The sequence below is a fragment of the Ambystoma mexicanum genome, chromosome 9 (genome assembly GCF_040938575.1).
Source record: "Ambystoma mexicanum isolate Mex_15411 chromosome 9, UKY_AmexF1_1, whole genome shotgun sequence".
Classification (NCBI taxonomy): domain Eukaryota; kingdom Metazoa; phylum Chordata; class Amphibia; order Caudata; family Ambystomatidae; genus Ambystoma; species Ambystoma mexicanum.
Genome location: NC_090931.1, coordinates 712,577,243 through 712,589,571, shown reverse-complemented (window position 1 = coordinate 712,589,571; position 12,329 = coordinate 712,577,243). Strand labels below are relative to the sequence as shown.

Here is a 12,329-nt window from a genome sequence, read left to right as displayed (position 1 = left end):
GTCCTCGGCCTCTCTGCAGGTTTTGTATGCCACTATTTTAAAGTCTTTTCACATGCTTCATATAGTTTCCTTCTCCTCAGGAAAGAACGTTTTGTTTACACAACTCCATCAATTTCAACTTGGTATTTGTCAACAATCTTGTTTTCTTTTATAAACACTCGGGGATTGGAACACTCCAGGTTCTCTCTCCCTCCAATTTTGCCTGTTATATTTCGTGTTTCTTGGACTCCCCAAAGTCCTCTGGCCCTCTGACAAGTTTGTTTTAGTTAGTTTTTCGTAGGGCGTTTTCCCGCTCAGGTTTATATGGCTCCTGTGACCTTTACGGCTTTCACAACTTTGTATATTAAAGTCTCTCGGTTTCTCCGGGCTCCCCAAAGCCCTCTGGTACTCTGAAAGGCTTGCTTTCCCTCTAGTTGGGTTGATCCGGTTCCTGTAACACTTGTGGCTTTCCCAGCCTCGAATCACATTGTTCGCCCCTCTCTACGGTGCTACCTTTTGTGGAGAGTTCACTTTCATTCCACCGCTCAGCTTGGCAACTTCTCACCCGGAGCTGAGGGATTTGATCTCTCCACTGCAGTCTGGTTTCGGCGTCAGTTAACGGGCCCCAAGACCACCCCGGCTTCTGTGTGGTTGCGCCACCAGGTGAGAATGTTGCTTTACCATCCCCGTCTCCATCTTTAACCAGGCCTCTTTGCTGCTCATCATGCCAGCCTACCAGCGTCTTGCGAGTGTCTCGTTCACTCTCCATGCTACTGCTGGCTCCGTGGTCTAGTGTGGCTCTGCCCCTCCTGAACGTCTTCCAGCCAAAGGATTCTCTCCTCCCCATTCAGGGTTCTTCGTCATGAATAAAAAAGGTTTGGCATTCTTCTTTGACTGTGACATTCAGGCGGAATCCAGCATTACCTGAAGCCAAAGAGACTGAAGAATGGCCACTATTCGGTAGATCAAAAACAGGGTTAACTACAGTCTTTCTGATTTCCATGTAGGTGGCTAGAGTGTTCTGGACATGGAGTTCCTTACTGCAATGGGAGTCCTTGTCCCCAAGAGGGAAGTCGTGCTCTGTGAGGTCCCACTTGCCCAGACCACTAGGGAGGGTCTTGCTGAGCGGGCTCACCGCCCTAGTCTCAAAGGGGTGGCTGCCCTCTGGGGAGAAGGGATGAATAGCCCAGATTCTTCACATTGGCCACCAAAATTAGAATTTTGAATGCCTGTAGATTGGTGGGACATGTAGCCTATGCCTCTGGGTCAATGTGTAAATATAGGGGAGAGCCTGTATCCTCCTCGGATCCGTTTGGAACATACCTGGACTTTGTTCTGGAAGAAACTCTACTGGGATCTTTTGCTGCTTGCCTCCATCCCTACAGCCTTCATTGCTGGAAACCTTCAGCTCTCATTGCTGTAATCTCTTAATCTGCAGTCCTGGTGCTGCCTAGAAGCCCTCCCGTCCTTGCTGGACACAAGGTGGGAGTCGCTGCTGCCTGGCTGGAACGCTTGGTGTCTTGCTGCACTCCATCCGACCCTGTGCCTTCATGGGACTTACTGGATTGTCTTTTCCAACTACTCTCCATCATGGAACCATCTTCTGCTGCTGCTTGGTTGACACTCAGTTTTCCCCAGAATCACATGGACCTGCTTATGGGCTTCTCTTTGCCTGCTCTTTCAGTGCTGGCGCTGTTACAATCTCCTCATCAGACCCCTGTCCCATAACTAGTGCAGGGGAACCTCATATTGCAGTAATCATTTGATGGGCCTCTGGTTCTAGAACCATGGTCTGGCACTCTTCTTGCTGGGGTCCCCAAGACTTCATAGTTGGGCAGTTGTGGTCAATCTCACACCTGCAAGTCTTGCTTACCTTTTCAGCATAATGGAAGGATATTGGGTTAAGCCTACTGATTTATATGGCTACAATTTGGGAACTCTGAAAACCATATGAAAATTACTGTAATATAGCTGTATATTGCAGAACTCCCGATAAGCAATGATCCTCTAGTTAATTTCCATTAGTCAGGACCTGTGCACTAATTCCTTGTAGTTAATGAAATGTTTTTCTGATTTCTTTGGGTCAGTCAGAGTGGGGTTTCGTTTGAATGAGTGAACCACAACTCCCAAAAGGCAATGTTTCTGTGGTCCACTTGAGTCAGTCTCAACAGTTCTAGTTCTGGGTCTCACTCTCTCGTAACCTTCAACCAGTCAATATGATAAATCTTGTCCCTTTTCCATTTGTCCGGTTAGTGTAACCTTTATTTCTATTGTAGGATAACTTCTGTGATCTTACAGGCCATGCCATTGAGGTGGAAGATGTTATCATGGTCTGGCAAGAGAACTATCACAATGTGTTTATGTTTGCTTTGACAGGTTGCCCTAGTACTCATATATGTCCCTGTATATTCTGTACAAGCTTTGAAGGTTTGGTTGATCATTCTCCTGTTCTTCCCATTCTTCTCAGAGAATATCTGGCATGACTCAAAGATTTTTAGTATATACTAACTCAAGTGAGGTAAAGCCTGTTGAGTCTTCTGCAAAGCAAAACGAAAGGGCCAAGTGTAACAGTATGTCCCAATTTCCTAGTCACTGGTTAGATAGAACCAAAGTTCTCTTTAAAGTAATACTTCTCTGGTTTCCTTGAGCCAATCAGCCCTTCATACAGTTCACTGGTTTGATAGAACCACAACTCCAACTATATATTTTGCTCCAGATTAAACTTGGTTAGGTTCTGTATATTTTCATTTAGGGTCCCTGCTTTCCAAATATATCAAGTACCACCTACGTACTCCTCTAGGAGAGGATGGCTCCTTCTGGCCTGAACGATCGCTTCAAGCTGGTGTCCATCAATGTTTCTGTAGCTACTTCCTCAATCGGCACTCAAGTGAATCAGAAAAACGTATGCATCTCAGCACTGTTGCTACTATCACTGTCTCCACAGGAGGCATTTGACAGCTTCCAACAAGGGCCTCTTCTTCACACCCACTCCTACCACTGTACATGCGCCTTGACTACCCCATACTCTTCTTCCAGACAGTCTTCTAGTTCTTTGAACTGCTGCTCTGCTTGCCAGGATTTTATGGAAATGGAAAATAATTCTCTGTTTCCATTGTAAGAGTGGTTAACAGGGCAAATGGGACAGTGTCATAATATATTCTACATTTCATTAAGAGCACACCAAAATTAGGTGGATAATGCCATTTACCTGGTGTTCCAAGCCTGCAGCATTTCACATAGACTCTGCTTCTTGATTATCAGAGACTCAAACACAGACTGCATCTGCTGTGGGGTCCCCATACTGGATGAAGACATCATCCGTGCCTGCGTTTTCTCAACCCAGTTTCGGAATTCAACTTCTTCCATCTACAAAGGAAGGAACATATTTAATATCCATTGGTCAAGGTATACAACATACATTCTGCGTACAGAAAATACAAACCCTAAAAGCCATTATAAAGTGGAGATTAACAAGAAACCTTGATTAACAGACACTTTTAAATTTGACTCTGTCATGGACACAGCTTGTTTAGTTTGTTGGTGACCCCCTTATGAAACTGTAAGATTAATGGCAGAAACATAGCTTCTTGATGTATATGAAGTGATCAGGTATCCTTTGAATGCTAAAAGGGTTCTCCTATGTAGTACAACAATACTTGCATTTGGACATTTTTGTTTGTTTTTTTTTTTTATTTGTAACGCGCGCCAGAACCAAGGGTATCAGGGCACGAGGACAAGGAAGTTTTCAGCTTACATTGTTACAAGGTACGATCCAAAATATAATGTAGTTTACAAGATAACAGAGATATTACACAGATATACAAGGATAATATTACACAGATATACAAGGATGAGATACAATACATAAGTACCACTTTAATTACAATATGGGTCACCACAAGCGTGTGGTGTAGGTTGTAGGATCATACTTGCCAACCCTACCGATTTAGGCGGTAGGATACCGCTTTTTAAGCAGTCCTACCGCCTACCGATTTTTTGACACCAAATACCGATTTCTTTAGTAAAAAACACCCCCGCCAGCTCGGGGGTGTCTTTCAAGGGCTCCCCCGAGATGGCGTACCGGGAGAATGCGCGGCATGCAGGCTTTTAATGTCAAAGGCACCCACGGCAGTGGGCTAAAGCGCCCCTCCGCCCCGGGTGCCTTTGGCAAAAGGCACCATTAGCCCCCCACCACGCCAGCTCGGGGGAGTCTTTCAAGGACTTCCCCGAGCTGGCGTAGCGGGAGAAGGCGCGGCATGCAGGCTGTTAATGTCAAAGGCACCCACGGCGGTGGGCTAAAAGCGCCCCTCTGCCTGTCACCCGCAGGCGTTCCGACTGGCGGTTTCTTCCGCGCTGGGTTTTGGGACGTAGGTACGGGAGGTACTAGTCCCTCCTTTGTTTCCATTACTTTTTTCTCCTTGTAGCGCAGGGCCGCTGGGAGTATATCTACTCTCCCGGCCCAGCGGTCCCTGCGTTGCAACTATCCTTTGGAAGCTTTCGCTCTTCCGGGTTTCTTCGCTCCTGCCTCACTCTGTCCAGGCTTAGTCACTTGCGCCCTCCAGCGAGTGTTCTTCTTGCTTTCTCTCCCCTCCAGTTTTCTCTGCTGCCGCCGCGCCTCGGCGGTTTCTGTTTCTCTTCTCTTGCTGCTCCGTCCCCGCGGATAGGCCCCGCCCCTTTCCCTGCGCTTTCTTTTCTCTCTCCGCTACTTGCCTGGCGCCTTTCTCCTTTGCTTACCTCTCCTCCGGTCCTTGCCCCGCTTGCGGCCTTGTCTGGTGGGTTTTCCTGCTCCCACGACAGGACTCCCCTGTTCAGCTGCATTGTTGCCTTCAGCTACGCATAGAGATCCAGTCTACTATCTACCTCCTACCCATCTGAAAGTCTACTTTCTGCTGGAGCTACGCCTTCCGGGCTACAGACCAGAGGAGTCCAAGGGTTTTTCCCCATTTGGGGTTTTTCCCCTATTTTGGCTTGGTTCCAGAAGGGAGGTCCTCGGACAGCTGTTCTCTTCAGCGGTCACGGTGGCCTCCCTCCGTGACAAGCAAGCTCATCGGAAAAAGGAGAAGGATTATCTACTCCGACGCGTCTGCAGGACCCCGACAGCGATTCCGGCGGTTCAGGTGAGGAGAGTTCGACAGAAGGGGGAGAAAAGGGAGACCAGGCACTTTAACTGTCACAGATTGCAACGCCAAAGAAAGACACCATGTCAGCCGAAGGGCAAGTGCAAGAACTTTGGAAGGCAATTCAAGTCATGTCTCAGGAGCTTCAGGGAGTCAAAGCTGAGAACGCCCTCCATAGACAAATGGTATCCGCCCGGAAACCTCCTCCTCCAGGACTACCACCTACAACACTATCCTCGGGAAAATTCGATGGTGCCCCCAAGAAAGTGAAGGAATTCCTAGAGGCGTGTACCGTCTACTTTACTTTCCGACCCCGCACTTTCTCTACAGACCAAGCGAAGGTAGGCTTCCTAATCTTGAACATGACAGGCAACGCTCTGACCTGGGCCACTCCCCTAGTCACAAGCAACAATGCCATTCTCCAAGATTACGCAGCGTTCCAAAATTCTCTGAGACAGACTTTCGAACGCCCAGAGTTGTCATTTACTGCTTCTGAAGAGTTGTTGGATGTAAAGCAAGGTTCTTTGGACGTCCTGTCATATATCTCTGCTTTCAAAACAGTAGCCTCTGGCGCAGGCTGGCCAGAACCGGCACAGTATGCCATTTTCCAAAGGGGTCTAAAAGAGGAGATTAAGGATGAGTTAGCCAGATCTACTCGCTCACCTACTTTCTCAGACCTGCTAACTGCTGCACTACATATCGAGTATCGCCTACAGGAAAGGAAGATGGAAAGACGCAAACAAAGGGGCTCAGGATTCCTCCCGGATTCTCGGACATACTCTCCCCCTAGTCGTTCTCCCGCTGCCGCTTCAGAGGAACCGATGCAGATTGGCTTCACAAGAGCACCCCTGACTGCTGCCGAAAGACGACAAAGAAGAGAAAAAGGACTTTGCGCTTACTGTGGGTCGGATCAACACCTTCTAAAAGACTGCACAGAACTGCCTAACAAGAGGCAGGGAAACGATCACCCTCAGCATCAATAGGGACTAGTGTCCGGGGGTTTCCAGTTCTGTCTACTCGTCCCTATGTTTCTCTAACTGTTTCTTCTTCTAACTCCAAGGAAGATTCCAGACTCATGGTAGTTTCAGCTATCATCATGATAGAAGGCGAGAAGGTGGAGACTCTTGCATTATTGGACTGCGGAGCAGCAGGAAACTTCGTTGATACCCTATGGGCCGATAAGGTCGGTCTACGCAGGATACCCCGGAAGGAAGGTCAGTATATAGAAGGAGTTGACGGCTCTCCACTATCATCCGGACTCATCACCCATACCACTGAAGAGCTATCCTTAACAGTTTTTCAGCACTCGGAAGTGATAAGGTTCGACATCATGCGGGCTGCACATTTTCCAATTATTTTGGGGATCACATGGCTTCACAGACACAATCCCCAAATCGATTGGACAAATAACCAGCTGAGTTTCTGTTCTGCATACTGCACCGAACACTGTCTTCCACCGAAGAGTCAGAAGGCCCCTCAATCTATTACGGCTCACACCTCCAACTGCGTGGGGGTTTTTGCACTACCCAATTTTTGTTTGGAATACTCCGAAGTATTCCAAGAAAGCCTTCACTCCAAACTGCCACCCCACCGGCCCGAGGACTGTACCATAGATCTGGTACCCAATGCACTAGTACCCTTCGGCAGAATGTTCTCTTTAACACTTACGGAGAAGCTTGTGTTACGTAACTATTTGGACACAAATATGACGAATGGGCTGATTCAGCCTTCGAAATCCCCTGCAGGGGCTTCCTTATTTTTCATCAAGAAAAGGGATTCCACTGAACTTAGACCCTGTATAGACTACAGAGGTCTAAATAAGGTGACTATCCGAGATCGTTATCCCATGCCATTGATCTCCGATATCATCAAGGCTGTACAAGGAGCCAGAATGTTTACTAAACTCGACCTCAGAAACGCATACCATCTGCTCAGAATCTCCAAAGGTGACAAATAGAAGACGGCATTCCGCACTCCATTCGGCCTGTACGAGTATAAGGTGATGCCATTTGGACTGTTTAACGCTCCTGCAGCGTTCCAAAGATTTATGGACAGAATGTTTTCTGACATGCTTTCCACTTCTGTCATCATCTATTTGGATGATATCTTGGTCTACTCCTCAAACTTACAGAAACACATCGTTCAAGTCACTCAAGTTCTTGAACGTCTACAGAAGAACGAGCTATTGGTTAAAGCCGAGAAGTGCAAATTTGCGGTACCTTCTGTGCAGTATCTGGGTTACAAGTTATCAGAAGAAGGAATAGACATGGATCAAAGGAAGGTTCAGGCCATTCTCGAATGGCCCGCCCCCACTTCTGTCCGAGAGGTGCAGAGGTTCCTGGGACTCTCCAACTATTACCGAAGGTTCATCCCCAACTTCTCGGAAGTGGTGTACCCCATCACTCGCCTACTCAAGAAGGAGGCCTCGCCGTTCCGCTGGTCCACCGATACCGAGAACAGTTTCAAGTTGCACAAACATCTCTTCTGCTCAGCTCCGATTCTCCGACACCCGGACCAAACTCAGCCCTTCATCCTGGAGACCGATGCCTCTGCAATTGCCATCGGAGCGGTACTACTTCAGGCTGTCGGTGGAGTGGAACATCCGGTAGCTTACTTATCCAAGACACTCTCACCCAGTCAATTGAATTATTCTGTCCTAGAAAAGGAGCTGTTGGCAATGAAATTGGCTTGCGACGAATGGCGCCATCTGCTCATGGGGGCCCGACATCCCTTCCTTATCAGGACTGACCACAAGAACCTGAAAGCCCTCCAGGAAATGGAGTGTTCTAATTCCAGGCAAGCACGTTGAGCCTATCTTTTCTCGCAATATGATTATCAGATTTCTTACATTCCTGGGTCACTAAACCGTCTGGCAGACGACCTATCCCGCAAGGACTCCAGCAAGGAAAGGGCTTTGTTATCCGCTGAACCCATGTTTCATCGCAACCGGATATTGGCCCTTGTTAGCTCTTTCCTACAAGAGGTTAAAGCCGCTGTGGTTCAGGAACTTCCCCAATTACCGCTACACTCCGACTCTCCTTACCAGGAGAAGGACGGCTGGCTGTTCTTCAAGAAACGACTGTATGTTCCGGAAGTCATGCTGCGGAAGAAGATTCTGGATTGGTGTCACACTTCTCGCCTTGCAGGTCACCGCGGGGGTATCAACACCCTGGAGCTCATCTCGAGGAATTTTTCCTGGCCCACCGTGAGAAGAGATACCCTGGACTTTGTGAAGACCTGTCCTATTTGTGCTCGGTCTAAATATCCTACAGGGAAACCGTTGGGGTTACTCACCCAAGTTGAGATGCCTACTCGCCCCTGGGGGTTGGTTTCTACGGATTTCATTGTAGACCTACCGGTATCCGAGTCCTGTACCTGCATCATGGTCACGGTGGATGCGTTCTCCAGGATGGCACATTTCTCTCCTTTTTCTGGTGTTCCTACAGCCACCAGGATGGCTGAGGTGTTTGCACGAGACATCTTCAGACTTCACGGTTTACCTGACAAGATCATCTCTGATCGGGGTAGTCAGTATACCTCGAGATTCTGGACAGCCCTGTGTAACCGATTGGGGATTGAGAGAGCACTCTCTTCGGGATTCCACCCCCAATCCAACGGGATGACGGAACGTCTGAACGCTACTCTCGAACTATATCTGAGATGTTACGTCACTCAGCATCAAGACAATTGGGTTTCTCTACTGCCTACTGCAGAATTCTCGTATAACAATACCAGGCACGCTGCAATTGGTCTCTCGCCATTCTTTTGTACTTATGTGGTCCACCCTAAGTCCATTCTTCCTGAGGTTCCCAGTTTCACCAACTCCCCAGCGGCCGAAGAGGTATTGGATCAGATCAAGGATGCCCATACCACGGCATTGCAGAGTTTAGAGAACAGCAGGAGACGATCGAAGATCGGAGCAGATAAACACCGCCAAGAATGTCCAGATTGGAAGCCAGGCGACAAGGTGTGGTTGTCCACTCGGTTTTTACCCAGATGGACAAGGCCCTCTAAACTCTCCCCTCGCTTTCTGGGTCCCTTTCCCATTCTTCTCAAGATCAATCCAGTTGCTTACCGTCTTCGGCTGCCTCCTTCTCTGAATCGCATTCACCCTGTATTTCATTCGTCTCTCCTTAAACCTTTCTATTCCGAATCTCATCACAGACCAGTGCCCAGACACACTCCCTCACAGACACCCAATCAAGCAGAATTTGAGGTTTCCAACATTAGAGACTCTAGGTTCTACCGAGGGAGGTTGGAATACCTTTTGTCCTGGAAGGGTTATCCGGAGTCGGAGGACTCTTGGGAACCTGCTTCTCAGGTGCATGCTCCTCGCTTGCTCGCCAGGTTCCACCGCCTGCACCCGGGGAAACCTGGGGTGGTGCGGACTGGAAGGGGGCATACTGTCACCCGCAGGCGTTCCGACTGGCGGTTTCTTCCGCGCTGGGTTTTGGGACGTAGGTACGGGAGGTACTAGTCCCTCCTTTGTTTCCGTTACTTTTTTCTCCTTGTAGCGCGGGGCCGCTGGGAGTATATCTACTCTCCCGGCCCAGCGGTCCCTGCGTTGCAACTATCCTTTGGAAGCTTTCGCTCTTCCCCGTTTCTTCGCTCCTGCCTCACTCTGTCCAGGCTTAGTCACTCGCGCCCTCCAGCGAGTGTTCTTCTTGCTTTCTCTCCCCTCCAGTTTTCTCTGCTGCCGCCGCGCATCAGCGGTTTCTGTTTCTCTTCTCTTGCGGCTCCTTCCCCGCGGATAGGCGCCGCCTCTTTCCCTGCGCTTTCTTTTCTCTCTCCGCTACTTGCCTGGCGCCTTTCTCCTTTGCTTACCTCTCCTCCGGTCCTTGCCCCGCTTGCGGCCTTGTCTGGTGGGTTTTCCTTCTCCCACGACAGGACTCCCCTGTTCAGCTGCATTGTTGCCTTCAGCTACGCATACAGATCCAGTCTACTATCTACCTCCTACCCATCTGAAAGTCTACTTTCTGCTGGAGCTACGCCTTCCGGGCTACAGACCAGAGGAGTCCAAGGGTTTTTCCCCATTCGGGGTTTTTTCCCCTATTTCGGCTTGGTTCCGGAAGGGAGGTCCTCGGACAGCTGTTCTCTTCAGCGGTCACGGTGGCCTCCCTCCGTGACAAGCAAGCTCATCGGAAAAAGGAGAAGGATTATCTACTCCGACGGCGTCTGCAGGACCCCGACAGCGATTCCGGCGGTTCAGGTGAGGAGAGTTCGACAGAAGGGGGAGAAAAGGGAGACCAGGCACTTAAACTGTCACACCGCTGCGGGTACCTTTGGCAAAAGGCGCCATTAGCCCCCCACCACGCCAGCTCGGGGGAGTCTTTCAAGGACTTCCCCGAGCTGGCGTAGCGGGAGAAGGCGTGGCATGCAGGCTGTTAATGTCAAAGGCACCCACGGCGGTGGGCTAAAAGCGCCCCTCCGCCGCGGGTGCCTTTGGCAAAAGATGCCATTAGCCCCTCATCACGCCAACTCGGGGGAGTCTTTCAAGGACTTCCCCGAGCTGGCGTAGCAGGAGAAGGCGCGGCATGCAGGCTGTTAATGTCAAAGGCACCCAGGGCGGTGGGCTAAAAGCGCCCCTCCGCCGCGGGTACCTTTGGCAAAAGGCGCCATTAGCCCCCCACCATGCCAACTCGGGGGAGTCTTTCAAGGACTTCCCCGAGGTGGCGTAGCAGGAGAAGGCGCAGCATGCAAGCTTTTAATGTCAAAGTCACCCACGGAGGTGGGCTAAAAGCGCCCCTCCACCGCAGGTGCCTTTGGCCAAAGGCGCCATTAGCCCCCCACCACGCCAGCTCGGGGGGAGTCCTTCAAGGACTTCTCCGAGCTGGCGTAGCGGGAGAAGACGCAGCATGCAGGCCTTTGATGTAAAAGGCGCCCACGGCGGTGGGCTAAGGGCCCCCCTCCACCACGAGTGCCTTTCACAAAAGGCGCCATTAGCCCCCCACCACGTCAACTCCGGCGAGTCTTTCAAGGGCTCCCCCGAGCTGGCGTGATGGCAGAAGGCAAGGCAGGCGCCTCATTGTCATTTAATGCACCCGCGGTGGCGGGCTCATTCAATGACAATGGGCTGCTGACGCGCCCTATTCCGATCATTACCTCCTCGGCTGACTATTTTTGAAACTTTAAGATTCCTACAGATTTTTGGTCACAGAATGTTGGCATGTATTTAGGATACCAAGTACAGGGACAGGGGAAATGCAAGGGATAAGTTACAGATGTGTGCTGTTGTAGCTGTAAGTAGAACATTTAAGCTATGCTGTTCCATTGGGAAGAGAGGAGGTTGAACGGAAGTGGCTGGTCTGGGATTAAAGATCATTTGTTTTAAGCCAGTTGATGATATTTCGTCTGAAGTGTGGGTAAGTTTGGTCTGCCCTAAGGATGGGTAGGAGGGAGTTCCAGAGTTGGGCAGCTTTGACAGGGAAGCTGTTGCCGCCGATTGTCATCCATTTGAAGGACGGGACTGTCAGACAGTTGGTGCAGGCCACTCTGGTAGGTCGGAGCACAAGTCTTCTATTGAACCTCTCTGTCAAGTAACGAGGTGCTGTGTTATTAAGGCACTTGAATGTTAGTGAGGCTGTTTTGAGTCTGATTTGATCGAAAGTGGAGAGCCAGTTAGATTGTCTAATTGCTGTTGATAATATGATCTCTTTTGATCATTTCTAACGCTGCTCTCAGGGCGTTATTTTGGAGTGAGTATTTGAATTTTCTTGGTGATGTGTTTCTTGGATACAATATATAGGGCCTTGTAGTAGTCCAACTTAGACAGCACAAGTGCTCTTGCCAGTGTGGTACAGCTGCTTGTTGAGAGGAATGATTTAGCAGATCTAATCAGTTTACATGTGTAAGCCGTAGATGATGCCATTGCATTCACTTGTTTTGTCAAAGTAAGGCTGGAATCAAGGTAAAAACCTAAGGTTTTCACCTCCTTAGCAACCTTAATCGTGTTGCCATCAATATCAACAGAAGTATAGTAATGGCCAAGTTTGTTAATGTTGGGTGTGGTCCCCATTCAGGCATAGACCATGGAGTGCCATCCAAGCCTGGATGATGAGGTATATCCTATTCACCAAGGCCAAATCCTAATTGTAATCCCCTGTAAGTGGGATGAGAATCTGGGTGTCATCTGCCTAGTTAGTGTAGGTGACACCGAGACAGTCCAGATCGTAAAAGAGGGGCTTGGTAAATATGTTATACATAGTAGGGGAGACGCAAGACCCCTGGGGAACA

General features: G+C 49.4%; 1 protein-coding gene across 6 annotated transcripts in view; it reads right to left on the bottom strand.

Moving 5' to 3' along the window:
- Positions 1-12,329, bottom strand: part of PIKFYVE (phosphoinositide kinase, FYVE-type zinc finger containing) — a 1,728,392-nt gene that overhangs the window by 709,361 nt on the left and 1,006,702 nt on the right. For all 6 annotated transcript variants that reach the window (XM_069615606.1, XM_069615608.1, XM_069615605.1 and 3 more), the window contains one exon: positions 3,188-3,345. In XM_069615606.1, the coding sequence (XP_069471707.1) occupies positions 3,188-3,345 (158 nt within the window). The remainder of the gene's footprint in view (positions 1-3,187; positions 3,346-12,329) is intronic.